The sequence below is a fragment of the Physella acuta genome, unplaced genomic scaffold (assembly GCF_028476545.2).
Source record: "Physella acuta isolate Inbredline_101_S28 unplaced genomic scaffold, ASM2847654v3 ptg000544l, whole genome shotgun sequence".
Taxonomy (NCBI): Eukaryota; Metazoa; Mollusca; class Gastropoda; family Physidae; genus Physella; species Physella acuta.
Window position 1 is genome coordinate 859221 of NW_026732063.1, and position 17621 is coordinate 876841.

At 31.6% G+C, this 17621-nt stretch overlaps 2 protein-coding genes and 2 long non-coding RNA genes across 4 annotated transcripts; all 4 read right to left on the reverse strand.

The window, feature by feature from the left end:
• Positions 1-10: 10 nt before the first annotated feature.
• On the reverse strand, positions 11-2409 carry LOC131946090 (uncharacterized). The gene is made up of 4 exons (XM_059306732.1): positions 2382-2409; positions 2123-2257; positions 218-783; positions 11-130 (listed from the first exon to the last, which is right to left on the reverse strand). The coding sequence occupies exons 1-4, from the start codon at positions 2407-2409 to the stop codon at positions 11-13; spliced, it is 849 nt and encodes a 282-aa protein (XP_059162715.1).
• Positions 2410-2581: 172 nt separating this feature from the next.
• On the reverse strand, positions 2582-5287 carry LOC131946149 (uncharacterized). Its single transcript, XR_009387665.1, has 3 exons — positions 5171-5287; positions 4111-4209; positions 2582-2702 (listed from the first exon to the last, which is right to left on the reverse strand). It is a non-coding gene; the product is annotated as an uncharacterized LOC131946149 (long non-coding RNA).
• Positions 5288-7575: 2288 nt separating this feature from the next.
• LOC131946091 (structural maintenance of chromosomes protein 3 homolog) lies at positions 7576-12749 on the reverse strand. The gene is made up of 6 exons (XM_059306733.1): positions 12737-12749; positions 11363-11488; positions 10676-11160; positions 10368-10472; positions 10083-10137; positions 7576-7967 (listed from the first exon to the last, which is right to left on the reverse strand). Exons 1-6 carry the CDS (start codon positions 12747-12749, stop codon positions 7576-7578), a joined length of 1176 nt encoding a protein of 391 aa, XP_059162716.1.
• A 622-nt stretch (positions 12750-13371) lies between these two features.
• Positions 13372-15951, reverse strand: LOC131946055 (uncharacterized). Its single transcript, XR_009387653.1, has 3 exons — positions 15892-15951; positions 13689-13787; positions 13372-13491 (listed from the first exon to the last, which is right to left on the reverse strand). It is a non-coding gene; the product is annotated as an uncharacterized LOC131946055 (long non-coding RNA).
• Between the last annotated feature and the right edge of the window lie 1670 nt (positions 15952-17621).

Consider the following 17621-nt stretch of genomic DNA (forward strand, 5'->3'; position numbering starts at 1 on the left):
TATTGTCTGTTTAATCTGTTTGATCTTGCATCTCCTTATCTATTTTGAGTAAATAGTTTTCATATTTTTTCATATCTAGCGATGTCTTTGACTCTAATTCTTTCAAACTTTCAATTTCTTTGTTTAGCTCCTTTATTTTGGAATATTGTTCACTAATTTGCTTTCTAAAGCTTTTAAAAATCTGCTTTTGTTTTTTACTTAGTTGTTCAATGTTTACCCCCATTTTACTCAGTTCTCTTACTAAGCTGTCTCTCCATTGTTTTATTTCTGATATGTCATCTGTAGACTTGATATTGGTGACTTGTATGGAAAACATGGTTGTCTCTATACGATCAAGTCGACTGACGTCTTGTAGAGAAGATATGGCTGTCTCTATCTGCTCAAGTCGACTGACGTCTTGTAGAGAAGATATGGCTGTCTCTATCTGCTCAAGTCGACTGACGTCTTGTAGAGAAGATATGGCTGTCTCTATCTGCTCAAGTCGACTGACGTCTTGTAGAGAAGATATGGCTGTCTCTATCTGCTCAAGTCGACTGACGTCTTGTAGAGAAGATATGGCTGTCTCTATCTGCTCAAGTCGACTGACGTCTTGTAGAGAAGATATGGCTGTCTCTATCTGCTCAAGTCGACTGACGTCTTGTAGAGAAGATATGGCTGTCTCTATCTGCTCAAGTTGACTGACGTTTTGTAGAGAAGATATGGCTGTCTCTATCTGCTCAAGTCGACTGACGTCTTGTAGAGAAGATATGGCTGTCTCTATCTGCTCAAGTCGACTTAATATTTCTATGGCATTATAAACTTAAATAAATCGCAGTAGTAATAATGTCTGTATGGCATATGCTACCTTTTGACCAAGAAAAATACATTGTAATTATTCAACGTTTATTATTGTATTGTTTTATAACTTTTTGTCTAATCGGATAGGCGCTGGTAAAAAAAATAATACTTTTTAGAAAACAATAATGTTTTTGTTTGTTTAAGGTACATCAAATTATGCATGTCCAAAAACATTTGCGAAAAATCATGATGACTATGACAACGGCGGCCATCTTGAAAATTAACCCCTTCGTAGGTTTTCCACCATTCATAAATATTATATTTTTAGTCCAATAAACAATGAATTTATTTTTTCTACCATATCTTGGGGTACTCAGCTAAAAGTTTTTAGTGCATATCTTCAAACAAATTTTTATGAATTTTCAAATTGTGGGTCCGTTAAAAACATTAGTTTAATGCCCCCCCCCCCCCCCCCCCGCACAAAAAAAAAAATCACCACAATCAAAATTTGTCGCACTACTGGGTTTCTTGCATTTTTTAAATTGTATGTTCGTTTTTGTATTAAGAAAATAATAAATTTAATGGGAGAATTTTTAAATGTGTTTCAAATAAACTTTCTATGACTCATTCTATAAGCATTTTTCCCGAATTTACAAGCTCTCTACTGAAACTTTAATATTCATCATTATATTGTGTTAGGCATCATTCGAGAGCTGGCTTTCTCATGCATTTAATAATATTATCTCCATCTGACAATCAGCTTTACAAAGTACAAAGAAATGGTATTCTCGTGTCTTGCTTTTCGTTTCTCTTTGCTTTTTTTCTTAGTTCGCATTTTTTACACTGACAAGACTACTACTTTTTTTATTTTTTAAACAATGCCCACCATATGTTTCAGTAATTGATCTTCATGCAAAAATTAAACTTTTGCCACTAGGCAATCGTAATGGCTAATTTAGAAAAAATGTTTAAATAATATGCAAATTGTGAAACTTTTACATACTAAAAAAAAAGCTATTTTCAAACCTTTTAGAATACTGACCAGTAGCTCTATCAAAACGTTTGTCGTGGCAAAAAATTTAATATATACTGAAATGAAAGTCGTTTAAATCTGATTTTTATAAGTGCATACATAAAAATGCCATAGCGTTTTTAAAAGTACCGGAAAACTCTAAATGACGTAGGATATATCGTGTTTCCTGACAACCGAAATTGTTTCCAGCCTTTTTAATGTTTAATAGTTACTTTCAACTGCCAAACATAGTAAAAGTATTTAAACGGCATTTGTCTTAAATTAGAAAAATACAGAAATAACGGGCATATTCCATTAGTTATTTATGTATACCTGATGGGTCAAAATGTTCTTTAAGAATTTCACTTGTTGACTGACTTTGGTCAAGTTTTTCTGTTGCTGTTTGTTGCCTTGACTGAGATGAAAATGACGTTTCTTCTTTAGTATCAACATTGTCGTTATTTTCGTCTTGTAATTTTAAATGAATGATATTTATTTTAAAAATATATATAGGAATCCATGCCTTTTTCTCAACAATTAATAATTTCTAGTTTTGACTTTTGTTTTGATTTTTTTTTTTTTTTTTTTTTGCAAAGTATAATTTGTTTTTTCTGCAACATTGTTTAAGGTATTTGATATATTAAAATATAATATCTTAGAATATCAAAAACAAAAATCTATAATTTTCCAGGCTTACCTGTAATTATTTTGTATTACATGACTGCTATTTAATTGATACTCCAGAATATAAATTAAAATAAAATAGACTTATTTTAAAATATTTACCTAAGATATGAGCCGCTACATCCAACATTGTCAAGGTAGCTGATTCAAGTTCTTGACAAAGATCGCTATATGTCAAAGATTTGTTGTCACTTTTATCTTCTAACCAAGTCTTACTTTTTTCTACAGCCTGACGACATAAAGCATTTTGTCTTAGCGTTAAAATGTGTGTCAGCATGTTATTTGAGAACATTGGTTGTTTTTAGTGTTTGTAGTTTTTTTAAATAATATAGGACCTACTGTATATTTATCTTCAACAAGCTCAATATAAAAAGGAAACATAAAAAAACGTTTTAATAACCACTTTTTACTTTCTCGTATATACGTAGTATAGAGAAAGTATTGTAATCGTGCAAAAAAAAAATCGAGATTTTTACAAATCTCGACGTTTTACACCTCACTGATACGGAAAAACATAATTTTGCAATCTTGTCCGTATGTCTGTGTGTGTGTGGGTCTGTGTGTCTGTGTGTCTGTGTGTAAACACGATAACTTGAGTACCGTTACAGCTAGGTTGATGAAATTTCATATATAAATATTATATCAAAATCGTAGATCCGTATCAACTTTTGAGCGATTTCCGACAACCGGAAGTGGTACTTTTTCTACTTTGAATTTTCAAAAGCCTATAACTTGAGTACTATTTCAGATAGATAAATTAAATTTCACATGTAAGTAAAAGATCTAATTCTCTACCTTCTGTTAAACTTTGAGTAATTTCCGTTGACCGGAAGTAGTAATTTACGCTACTTCCGATTTCTCAAAAAACTAATGTAAATTTTTAAAGTACTAATAATATTGCGCACTATTATGCACATTTTGTTTCGGCGTTTGTTTGGTGCGCAATGTTTTTTTCTATGAGATTCTATTCTATTTTTAAAAGTTTAAGTAATTAAAAGTCATGTCTACATTCCAAGTTATATAAGAATATTCGAGAAAGTTTAGGGGAGATCACTCCCGGTTTATTATATATTATGCAATAAAAATTTGAAAATAATTGATTTTCTTTAAATATATAATAATACACTACTATTTAAAGAACTATATAGAAAAGCGTGGGTCACTTTATTATCTATTGAATAGCTTTACTAATATTTCAGATGAGACCTACGCTTTTCTTTATAGTTATTTAAATAGTGTGGGTATTATTATATACTTCAAAACATCATTTATGTTATAGTTTTTAGTGCATTATTATATAAAAGCTTGTGATTAAAACGTTTTTTGTTTATTTTTAAGTACTTTACGTTTTTTTTAATTTACTAATTTGGACACAATTATAATTAATTCATAGAAACATTAATTAGGCATTGAATTAAGTCAAATTTAATGTCGGATTGTCTTGTCTTCATTTCTTGACCCAAGTGCCAAATTTAAAACGAATGTGTCAGTTAGAAGTGCCCGAAATTTTGCTTGAGAGTATCGATCTATCACGACAGACTGTTGACAGACTGACGACAGACTGGACGAGGAAGCAGTTAAATAACAGCTAGTAAAAAGCACCAATTCTATGATGAATGCAGGCAGTGAAAACTTACAATTCGCAAAGCTTCAACCACAGGTTTAATGACTTTCATGTTTTCTTCTAAATACTTCATGTGCTTTGTAACATATTTGACCTGAATTCTAGGACGCATCTGAGTAAAACAGAAATAGTTAGAATAAACACACTGGAACGCACATTGCGATTTAGGAAGACGTTATAAAATATTTAATTTTTTTTCACGTCACAGTACATCATGCGAATCAAACAATTATTATACACTATACATATATATAAATATATATAAATATATATATATATATATATATATATATATATATAAAATCAAATATTTTTTTTATTGAAACTAGTTATAAACGATTACTTTCGGGTCATTTAACTCAACTTTCTATTCTTGTCGTATAAAATATTAAATTTTTTTCACGTCACAGTACATCATGCGAATCAAACAATTATTATACACAATATATATATATATATATATATATATATATATATATATATATATATATATATATATATATATATATATATATATATATATATATATATATATATATATATATATATATATATATATATATATACAGAGGCGTAGCAAGTGGGGGGGGTGCGGACCACACCGGGTTACACCATTTAGGGGGGTGACAACAAGGCAAAAAATAGTAAAATATATAGAGAAAAACTTGAAAATTTGAGGGGGGGATTGCAAATCTCGAAAATTTGAAAGTTTGTCCCCGGGAAGGGTCGCTACGCCTCTGGGGAGGGGGTGACACCATTAAGTGCCGCACCGGGTACCACCCGACCTCGCCACTGTATATACATACATATATATATATATATATATATATATATATATATATATATATATATATATATATATATATATATATATATATATATATATATATATATATATATATATATATATATATGTATATTTATTTATATATATATAATCAAATATTTTTTTATTGAAAATAGTTATAAACGATTAATTTCGGGTCATTTAACTCAACTTTCTATTCTTGTCGTATATATTTTGTGTTAAACACGGTTTAAGCTTAACATTACGTTTTTAAAAAGTAACTCACTTTTGACAGAAGAATAAAACAAAGTGTTCAGTTGTTTTTGTCCTTTGTTTTAGACACCGTAGTTCAACACAATAACAAAATGCCGCTGCGCTTCAATGATCGAAATGTAAAGGCAATAACACAAGTTACCTCTACCGTGTAGGAACGTTTGTGAGTGTACTTTGTACTGGCCCGTTCTTTAGCTTAATTTCCTGTCATTTATCTTCTCGATAAATATAGAAAACATTTTACTAGCGTTATCATCCATTTTACACATGCTATGACTTTATCAGCTATATCTATTGTGTGAAAGTGAGATCAATACATGGCGAGTATATGCCAGCTGATCGTGTATGTTTAGGTGCCTGTACCCTACTAAAGGTACTACATCAGCCATTTACTAAATTATATAAACAATTTCGTCGGCGTAGAGTGAAGAGTTGCATTAAACATTGTAAAGTTTTACAAGTTAAAATGACATAATACAAGTTAGGATATTAAAATCCTGGTTTTCTCATCACATATATTTTTTAAATGTTTATATGCAGGTCCTTAAATGTATTAATTTGCTATTTCAATATACTACTTAATTTATTACATCTAAATAGTAGTCTACACTTAGGTTGGCAGGTCAATACTACTTCAATGATTGTAAACATTTGGCTATTGACTGTATTTCACTTCAGCTGAGTTATATGTCTTTATTGAGCTCTGTGGCGAACAGATGTAAATGTTAAGGGTGAATCATCTACTTAACCGCCATGAGAGATTTTTTTTTGGTGTGAATCCATGTAAGCTACAGTGTTTTGCTTTTTATTTTAAAAAGACAAAATGAAATCGGGTAGGTTTGTTTAATTTACCGTAACAATTATTTCTCTACCCTAAACCAACAGACTTAACTAAACATTTTTTTAAAATCCCTTTCTGCCCGCCTGTTTCTTAATTTTATTTTAAGCTTGTGTAACACAGGCGGTGCTAAATTTAGATAAATTAATGGACAGAGTTCAGATATTAGTTTAACGGTTGTGTTTTGGTCAACGCAGCACAGCTATATGTCTCTTTATAAAAGGATAGCATGTCCAAAATGCATACTATATGTATATATATATATATATATATATATATATATATATATATATATATATATATATATATATATATATATATATATATATATATATATATATATATATGTATATATATGTATATATATGTATATATATGTATATAGACTTATGTATGGTCTTTTATGTGTGTGTGTGCTCGTATAGGTGTTGATTAATAATGTTACTGACTAAAATCACAGTAGTGGTTTTTGTATCGAGAATAACTGATTTATTAGTTTTTTACATTCAAACACAAAAAAAGTTACTGGCAATATCTTTCCAAATATTTACAAATAAGTAACATGGATTAATTTTTTAAAATATATCCGACACATATTTAAGCTCCTAAAGTAAACTTATTCCGGCATTTTTTATTTTTTTTAAATAGTTCATTTGGTGTGTCTGAAAATGCGGTTTCAATTTCATATTTTATACACACAAAAAATAGGTTTTATTTTTAGAAAATAAAATGGTACACATACAATTCTTATACATCGAAATAAAAGAAATTTAAAAATAGATTTATCTTATTTGTTTCTTGTGGTCACGTTCATCATCATCATTCCTTTGTGGCCCCTGGGGAGCAAAGGGCTGCAACCACACATCTCCATCGGAATCGGTTTTGGGCTGCTCCCTTTATCTGTGCCCATGTGAGCCCAGCTGTTTTCGCCTCTTCTTCAACCGTTCTTCTCCATGTCTTCCTTGGGCGGCCCACCATTCTTTTTCCCTGGAGATTCCATTCCAAAGCATGTTTTCCGATGTTTTATTTTTCTTTTCTTAATGTGTGTCCGATCCATCCCCATTTACGGGCCTCGATATCTGTCTCTATTGGCTGTTGCTTTAAAGTTAGCCACAGGTCTTTGTTTGATATTTTGTCTGGCCATCTTATTTTAAGTATATGTCGTAAGCATTTGTCTACGAACGCCTGTAGCGTATCAGTATTTGTCTTCGTTACCCTCCAGGTCTCCGAGCCATAGAGTAGCACTGCCTTGACATTTGTGTTGAAAATCCCAATTTTGCTCCGGAGTGACAGGGCCGTGGACCTCAACATCGGGCGCAGTGAGTTGAAGGCACATCTAGCCTTGTTGATACGACTTTTTATGTTCTCGTCTGCTCCCCCGTCCTTATTGATCACGTTCAATATATTAATTGGTGATCACATGGAATTAGTTGAAACTGTATAATGATGACTAAAAAAACAACATACAAACCATTACATTTTTATAGATATGTAGTAAGTTGTTAGCGCATGTTTAAAATTGTGGTTACATGTTTTATTTTTTTGAGAATTTCCCATCCACCACGGTTTGTGTTGTACTTCTATAAACTAACGATAGTAAAACTACTGAAGCCGGATAACTTTGCGCCATGATCTGCGTGTAACACTTTAAAGTAAAGATCTTGACCTTTCTTCATGTCAACAACCACTGACCCAGCAGTGCTAGTGTTGGCACATTTCACTTCTATAAACTTACACCACACGTCTCCAGCCATCACAGCGACTCTAATCAGTTTACCTTCCCATTCATTTAGAGTTACACAGACAAGATATAAACCATCATGTGGTGATACAAATTTTCCTGTTGTTTGATTAAAATGTTGACCGTTATATTCACGTACTTCACCAAATGTTGAAATGATTGATCCATCACTGACAGATGTGGGACGAACAAGCCTTACATTACAAGCATATCTGTTACATACACGTGACTCTGTTGATTAGAAAACATATGTATGATTTATATGTTTATTTTCACATATGTTTTGACTATTTAATTCATAATATTTGCGACTTGTCATTTCGTTAGTTTGTGTTATTAACTCTAAACATAACATCTTTATATGTGTTTTGTATGCAGTTCAGAATGTAAGTAAAAATGCCAAACACAAATGAAACAATTTAAAAAAATAAATAAATTATGTATAATAATCCATAAAATTAAACATAATTTTGTCTAAGACCACAAATTGAAACACTAGACCACTAGTTTAGTACGGTCCTCAGTTTTAGTGGTGTTAGTTTATCGTGTCCTACGTATTGAAACTACGAGGGTAGTAGGTGAAGTAATACCACACTAAATGTACAACAAATGTTATATTGATCATGTTAGAAGCATTCAGTCCATATATGATCACAATATAGTTTAGGTATATAAGGTTTATCTATCGAAACAAGAATTACTAGAACTAAAGTTATTCTCTTAAAGTTATGAAAATGTAATTTAAAAAAAAACTGATGACAAGATTGGCACAATCAACCTTTTGTGTTGCTCAATTCATGTTACAGTAAAATAATTAGTTATTACGATGCTATTCGATGTAACAATTATTAATGTTTTCTAGTTATTATTTTATATTTAACCCCTGGCTCTCATTAGACTCCGTCTTAATATTAGAAACATAAATGGATGATGTGACGTTAATTGAAATTAATTAATTAGATAATTTTAGACGACAGCTCTGTAAATGTCTTACTTTACTAGGATAGACCGCTGTAGGTCGCCCCCGACATACCAGGTGGTGTAATGTACCAGGTGGTGTAATGTACCAGGTGGTGTAATGTAACAGGTGGTGTAATGTACCAGGTGGTGTAATGTACCAGGTGGTGTAATGTACCAGGTGGTGTAATGTACCAGGTGGTGTAATGTACCAGGTGGTGTAATGTACCAGGTGGTGTAATGTACCAGGTGGTGTGATGTACCAGGTGGTGTAATGTACCAGGTGGTGTAATGTACCAGGTGGTGTAATGTACCAGGTGGTGTAATGTACCAGGTGGTGTAATGTACCATGTGGTGTAATGTACCAGGTGGTGTAATGTACCGGGTGGTGTAATGTACCAGGTGGTGTAATGTACCGGGTGGTGTAATGTACCAGGTGGTGTAATGTATCAGGTGGTGTAATGTACCAGGTGGTGTAATGTACCAGGTGGTGTAATGTACCAGGTGGTGTAATGTACCAGGTGGTGTAATGTACCAGGTGGTGTAATGTACCAGGTGGTGTAATGTACCAGGTGGTCTAATGTACCAGGTGGTGTAATGTACCAGGTGGTGTAATGTACCAGGTGGTGTAATGTACCAGGTGGTGTAATGTACCAGGTGGTGTAATGTACCAGGTGGTGTAATGTACCAGGTGGTGTAATGTACCAGGTGGTGTAATGTACCAGGTGGTGTAATGTACCAGGTGCTGTAATGTACCAGGTGGTGTAATGTACCAGGTGGTGTAATGTACCATGTGGTGTAATGTACCAGGTGGTGTAATGTCCCAGGTGGTGTAATGTACCAGGTGGTGTAATGTACCAGGTGGTGTAATGTACCAGGTGGTGTAATGTACCAGGTGGTGTAATGTACCAGGTGGTGTAATGTACCAGGTGGTGTAATGTACCAGGTGGTGTAATGTACCAGGTGGTGTAATGTACCAGGTGGTGTAATGTACCAGGTGAGGAAACAAACACCTGACGGAAACCCACGGGTCTAGAGACTGGCACTATGTGTGAGTGAAATGTTCATTCTTTATCACGTTATGGTCTGTCTGGCTAACGAACATCACGTTATGGTCTGTCTGGCTAAAGAACATCACGTTATGGTCTGTCTTTCTAACGAACATCACTTTATGGTTTGTATGCTCGTACGTCCGTGTAATAGAAATGCAGAGAGTAAGAGATTTAGAGAGAGCGTATAAAACATTTTACCGATTGGTTATCATTGAGAATTTTTTGATATCTTTTACTATTGTTACATTTAAACGAGAAAATCAATAGATAGAATTTTCATAAAATCACTATTGTTATATAAATAAGTTTTAAAAACTTTTTTACAAAGCAAACTTACCTATGAGATGAAAATCGTTAGACAACTTTGAAATAGTATGTTCAAGTTCACCCAGCTAAATTAAAATAAAGTGTAAAGGAAATAAATGAAACAATCACATATCTACTGACCCACTAGCTTCAATAGATAATGGTTACTTTTAAGAAAAGGAAATGATTTATTGTATATTCTTATTTAATTATCAAAACTATTTTTCAGTGCATTCCCAATAATTGTGTACATTACTGGAATAATTTAGAATTTATCAATGTTGCAAATGATTTTTAAACAGTATTTCAAAAATACCTTATTTAATTTTTCTTCTCTAGTTTCCAAGTTCTGGTTAAAGATTTGAATCAGTTTTTCAATGGGCATCAATCTTTGTTGTAGGAGTTTGTACATCACATTGTTCTAAATGACATACGATCATAATTAAAGATTTCTACAAATAATTATTTTTGTTGCATATTAAAACTAACATACAATTAGCATTTATATAAAAGTTATGATTATAGGTTAAATTAGTCAACTGCCCCTTTTAACAATTTGTAGTAAATTAAATTGCAAGTAATAATAGAACTGTGGACAAAAAGCACAGCAATTTTAAAATATACCTTTGATTGCAGCTTTTCAAATTGGGTTGATGTTTTGACAATGGTTTTTTTATTTTCTTGTTGTAAGGAAACAATCAAATCAGAATGGCTTTTAATTTCTTTTTTCATACTGTCTCTTATATCTTGCATCTCTTTGTTTATTTTGCGCACTTTGTTTTCATATTCTTTCATATCTAGAGTCAGTTTCTCTAGTGTTTGGTTAGACATGGTTTCTTTTTCTTTTAAAATTTCAATTTCTTTGTTCAGCTCCTTTACTTTGTTATCCTGTTCACTCATTTGTTTTCTAAGATTTTTAAAATTCTGCTTTTGTTTTTTAGTCAGTTGTTCAATGTTTACCCACATGTCACTTCGTTCTGAAACAAAGTTGTCTCTCCATTGATTTATTTCTGTTATGTCATCTGTAGACTTGTGTTGTGTGTCCTGTAGTGAAGATAGTGTTGTTTCAATATAGGAGAGTCTACGCTCTAGGTCAGGATGTTCTTTAACTGAAAATAGTCACACATATTCAGTTTATGATTTTAAAGGAATGAAATGTTGGAAATTAGGTTCTTTAAAAAACAATACACAAAATTAAAGTTATTTTCTTTTTTAAAAATTAAACAGTATCAAACCGCACAAGCTTTAACATTGTATACGGCTTACAATCCAGCTACTTAACTAGTTATACCAAACAAAAGTAAGACGTACCCGCTGTATGTTGAACTTGTGTCTTGATTTGTGTTGGTGATTCTACTGTTAGAAATGTTGCTGTTGTCTGTGTGTCAGGCTGTGCTAAAGATGGCGTTGGTTTGTTAACAAACTTGTTGTCTTCATCTGGTGGATGGGGATTTAAATTTTATTTTTTATTGCAGTTGAAGTTAACAATGATTTTGTTGTTGTATACAATATGTTTTACTAGTTAAGCTAGTTAAAACTATAATGTAATCTATTATCTAATGTAATACTCTGATGAAAAAAAAAAGTTGAACATGAGCCAAATGTTTTGAAAAAAAGTCTTTTTAAACGTCTAAGATATATATATATATATATATATATATATATATATATATATATATATATATATATATATATATATATATATATATATATATATATATATATATATATATATATATATATATATATATATATATATTACATATGCTGTTTTTTTACACGGATGTTTAACTAATTTATGAGTAACATGTGTTCAATTATTACTTAATTAACCAAAAGTGTTTTTAAAAACATACAACATTGTATAACGGCTCTTCAGCACGGGCGGAACTACCATGCCGCCAGACCCAGCAATTCGGGGTTGGGGGTCAGTGCGTTTAAGGGACCCTACTCCGACCAAAAAAACAATACATTTTGTTTTCATAAATGTTTTTGTGCACCTTGATGGTGGATTTGTAAAAAAAAATCTAATGTAGCAGTAATTGTTCTACAGTTACCAACACACACTGTTGCGTAGAAAAATATTTTATAATCTTCAAGAGCTGGTTTGAAAGATGGGCAAACGTTCACACCACTTCCATGACATACTGTCCTTCTTTAAAATAGGGGTGCAAACAAAGCTCATTTAAATAGTTCTTTACTATGTAAATTAAAAAGCAATGGATTCTGTTGATTATAATTTAAATAAGACATGCTTAAGAATCGTATATCTATAAAATTGAATGCATTTAAAATTAATAAAATAAATACAAAAAGTTATAAAAATAAACATAAAGCGAGAAACCATTGCACAAATCCATCTTACATGTTTATATACTTTTCACAAGCTATTTTGCCTTTGCTATACTAAAAATGATAAAACATGTTTATTTCATACCCGAAATTAATTTGGGCTTAGGCCTAATTGTGTCTGGTTTGTTGTCTCAGAATGGTTATACATTGCAATGAAATAGATTAAATTACACTGGAAATAGATTACTTCAAATTTAGTGAAGCAGGCTACAAATATTTATAAATAAATAAATAAATATATATATATATATATATATATATATATATAGATATAGATATATATATATAGATATATATATATAATCTTTTTAGCGGCGGAGCCTTTTTTTTTGCCTAGTTCCACCATTACTCTTCACCTTTTCTTAGGATGAATAATGTTACGCGATGTGATAGAATAATTCTTCACTTTTTTAAATGGATTTACAAGATAGAATAGTGGGATATGATTTATACATAAAGCAAAACTTATATGCTTATGAGTGGACAGTGAAATTATATCCTTTTTACATAGTTTTTGCAAGATCTGTAAACTAAACTAAAAATCAATTTTGTCGCATTTATTCAGCTGAAACGTGTGAATACGTAATAAACAGGCTACATGATCATAGACTTTTAACGTTCTATAACATCGTAATGATCTTGAAACTTGTTATATGGCCAATAAGGCTACAAAGTGTTTTTGTTAATTCTTCATTTTTTGTTAAATATAAGGATTTACAAAAATCACTAATGTAATATAGAGTTTATATAAATTAAAAAGCGGAAACTGGTTTTGTAGTTCGTTCACAATAAAGTGCAGTTATATCCCTTTAACACAGTATTCGTAATATCTGTAAACTGTAAAACAATTTCGTTGCATTTTCTAAATAGAAACGAGTCAATACTAAAGACATAGGCGGCTACAAGACCATAGGCTTTGAGATTTGTAATTAGAAATTATAAAAACTATTAGAGTACTGACTTAAAATATGTGACGTCACATCCAACAAGGCCGTGGCTGCTGTGTCCAGTTCTTGTGATAAATCGATGTAGCTGACAGATGATTGGTCAGTTTTTTCTTCTAGCCACGCCTTACTTTTTGTAACAACCTGGTTAAAGCAAACAACAACAATATTTTTAAGTGGCCCCGTGTTGTCGTGCTGTATTTATAAACAGTCTGTCTTGGGTTGTAATTCTTAGCAAATGCACTTTGTAAAACGCTAATCGTCACATGTCTACATTATCCTGTTCAAAATGCATTTACACTTTAAGTGTTACGGTACTTTCTTAGTTGATATAAACTTACATTTTTCATATTTCCTATAACAGGTTCCAGAACTTGTATCTGTTCTTCCAAATATTTCACGTGTTCTGTTACAAGCTTGACCTGAATTCCTGAGGGCATCTACGAAACAAATGTTTAATATTTTAAACATTTTAAACTATGTAACAGTCATAACACTTAAATACTGATTTTTCATTTAAATCCAGCCTAAAAAGTGTTATTAATCAGTTGTTTGTGTCCATAGTATCAATGGGTAAGAATACTAGCATCTGGTTAATTTACTTGAATTCCAGATTATTAGTTGCTAATATATACCAAAAAAAAGGCATCTGTTCAGGGCATATGTTACCGTTGTCAGCAACTATGTCTACGCTCATCAAGTTAAGTATAGAAATACGTAAAATATTTTGTTTCAAATTTGTTTTGTTTGTGAAATTTGCTAATATTAGCTAAAAATACTGATCTATAACAGCGATATATGAACTCTACTACAATATAAATTCCCGTTTCGCTAAAAATATACAGCTTGGTTTTCTCGATCTTCGGTTTCGATTGCTAACCAACAATTTGGTGACAAAATTTAACTGTGAATAGTGTAAATACTATATGGCAAAGTAAGTTTTTACAAAAAAAAACGAATTGCGTATTTGTCAAATAAACGATTATAAAATAGAGGTTAATAAAAAAATATAATTTTTTAAAAATTTACAGCAGGCCTACATTTTACACAATTTGGTTACTATAGGCATACATAAATATTTATAGAATTTGTTATGTTATTTAAATCGTTCTGACTTTATCCTTCCGTTTTAAAACCCAATAGATTTTTACTTTCTCGTATATACGTAGTATAGAGAAAGTATTGTAATCGTGCAAAAAAAAAAAATCGAGATTTTTAAAAAATCTCGACGTTTTACACCTCACTGATACGGAAAAACATAATTTTGCAATCTTGTCCGTATGTCTGTGTGTCTGTGTGTGTGTGTGTGTGTGTGTGTGTGTAAACACGATTACTTGAGTACCGTTACAGCTAGGTTGATGAAATTTCATATATAAGTATTTTATCAAAATCGTAGATCCGTATCAACTTTTGAGCGATTTCCGATAACCGGAAGTGGTACTTTTTCTACTTTGAATTTTTCAAAAGCCTATAACTTGAGTACTATTTCAGATAGATAAATGAAATTTAACATGTAAGTAAAAGATCTAATTCTCTACCTTCTGTTAAATTTTGAGTAATTTCCGTTGACGGGAAGTACTAATTTACGCTATTTACGAATTCTCAAAAACACATCTAAATGTATAAAGTACTAATAATATTGCGCACCATTATGAACATCTTTATTCGGCGTTCGCTTGGTGTGCAACACTTTTTTCTATGGGATTCTATTTTATTTTAAAAAGTTTATGTATTTAAAATGGATTAAAAAAAATTCATAAAAAACGTTTTAATAACAAGCTTTTATGTACTAATGCACTAAAAAGTAGAAAATAAATTATACACTACTATTTAAATTACTAGATCGAAAAGCGTGGGTCACTTTAGTATCTATTGGATACTTTTACTAATGTTAAGGAAGACACCCACGCTTTTCTTTATAGTAATTTAAATAGTAGTGTATAATTTATTTTCTACTTTTTAGTGCATTAGTACATAAAAGCTTGTTATTAAAACGTTTTTTATGAATTTTTTTTCAGTACTTTACATGTTTTATTTACAATAGTGTTACATGACTAAAAACCATTGCACGTCTATTGAACGTGATGGCGCGCCTACTGAAGGTGATGGAGCAGCTATTGAACGTGATGACGCGTGTAGTGTGGTTGGATAGACATGCCTATTGATTCGGTCCAAATTTTAATTAATTCATAAAAAATTAATTAGGCATCCAATTAAGTCACATTTAATTTCAGATTGCATTGTCCTGATGTCTTGACCCACGTGCCAAGTGTGAATCGTATCGGTCAAGTAGAACTGTCCGAATTTTCACTCCTGCATTTCGGTCTAGACTGACGACTGACGACTGGCGACTGACGACTGGCGACTGACGAGGAAGTGAGTTAAATAAAAGCTTGTAAAAATCATAACTATATCCCGAGTTCCCATCCCCTGTTGTTTTATATAAGAATATTCGAGAAAGTTTAGAGGAGATCACTCCCGGTTTATTTAAAATGTACTTCTAATTCCATTTAAAACTATGATGAACATGCAGATTAGCTTTACCTTAAAATGATGTTTTTTGACGAATCGATTTAGGGCTAAGGATCATGAGCAAGAACTCTTCCTGCTTTAAATAATATAGGGTGTTCCCGAAAAGCGTTGTCAGTTTGAGAGTTATCTACCATTTATTAATGAATAAGATTCCTGTAGATCAGGGGTCTCCAAACTTTTCAGACCGAGGGCCACATTAACTATCAAATTTCGGTTTGGGGGCCAGTTTCTTCCAGGCATGTCTTTGATTTCTCTGGGCAAAGTTCCTCAACCATCACCAACAAACGTTTTTCCGTGGACAAAAAGATCTCCGCGGGCCGGATGAGAAGACTTCGCGGGCCGCATCCGGCCCGCGGGCCGTAGTTTGGAGACCCCTGCTGTAGATAAGCCACAACACAACATCTATTTTATTGAAACAATATTATATCGAAAGGTAAGGAAACATTTGTAGATAGATTTCAGATCATTTAATTATTTAAATTTTTAGTCGATGTGACTAACGATGAGGGTAAAATGCGAATACTAACCGCGATATATCGATTCGGTAAAATGCAATATTGAGTTTAAAGTTAAAAACTTCGTTTACGTGACATATTTGTCTCGCAGTTATAATATTTCATTAAGACTATAGCATCTGCAGTCATATGGTGTTAAGTTTCACATGCATTCATAACCACTTTATCTATTACTTACATGCCGATGGCTGAGTACAACCCCACCCATGAATCGTTGAACATTTTGTTGTTACCATTAGAGAAGATGCATGTTCATGTACAAAGTAATTTAAGTCATTTTGTCAATCAGGTTAGTATAATTTACACATTATGATATAAAAAAAAAAGAAAATATACTTACTATATTCTAAATTGAACTCATGTGAATTAGAAATCTGTTCACTCTCTTTTTACCGGGAAAATTATAGTCATCTCAACTATCGAGTTTAAAGTGACCCGAAACTGACCTAGAATGACAGCGGCCTTATATAAACATAACATTTTTTAAAGTGCTTAAATTAGATCGACCACTTACAGATGCGACAAAATATTGGTACTTGTTAAGGAGATAGCTCTTTACCGTAGGCACCTGGAAAAAATTTAAGGGGTTAATAATTAAAAGCTTTTGCTAATTAATTTTAATTGTTAAAGGGACGTAACAGCGTCAGCAATTTGAAATTTAATTTCCCGCTTTCTTTGACAACACGCACAAATTCAATTAAGAGAACATTCGGGTAAAACAAACATGTCTTTAAATTTTTACTAAACGATTTTCAAATACGTCTGACAATTAATAAAAACTATCAAGTTTAACGCGTCAATTAAACCTACATTAAAATATATAACTGAGTCAGGAGTTTCAAGTTTAAATTTTTCGGAGTTCTTTGATTGCTTAAAAAAACAAGAATAATATACATGTAGGCCTAGATTTTAAAAAAATCCTTTAAAATTTATACTACCCAATTTTTAAGTAGGGTGAAAATTAAACCGTCTATAATAACTGATATTTGAATCATACTTTAGACGGCCTTTGATTTCTCCCCAACATATGAAGCGATCATGTATTGTTTTGTAATGGTATGTACTTTATTTGGAATTTAAAAACAAGAGATTATTAAGAATTGAACATTGTTGTGTTTTCTGTATGCAATACTATGTATTTCATGTATTTTAATATAATATGTACACAAACACAGGCGATTCTAAATCTTAAACGTGTACACAAACTACGATTTAGTGACTATATAA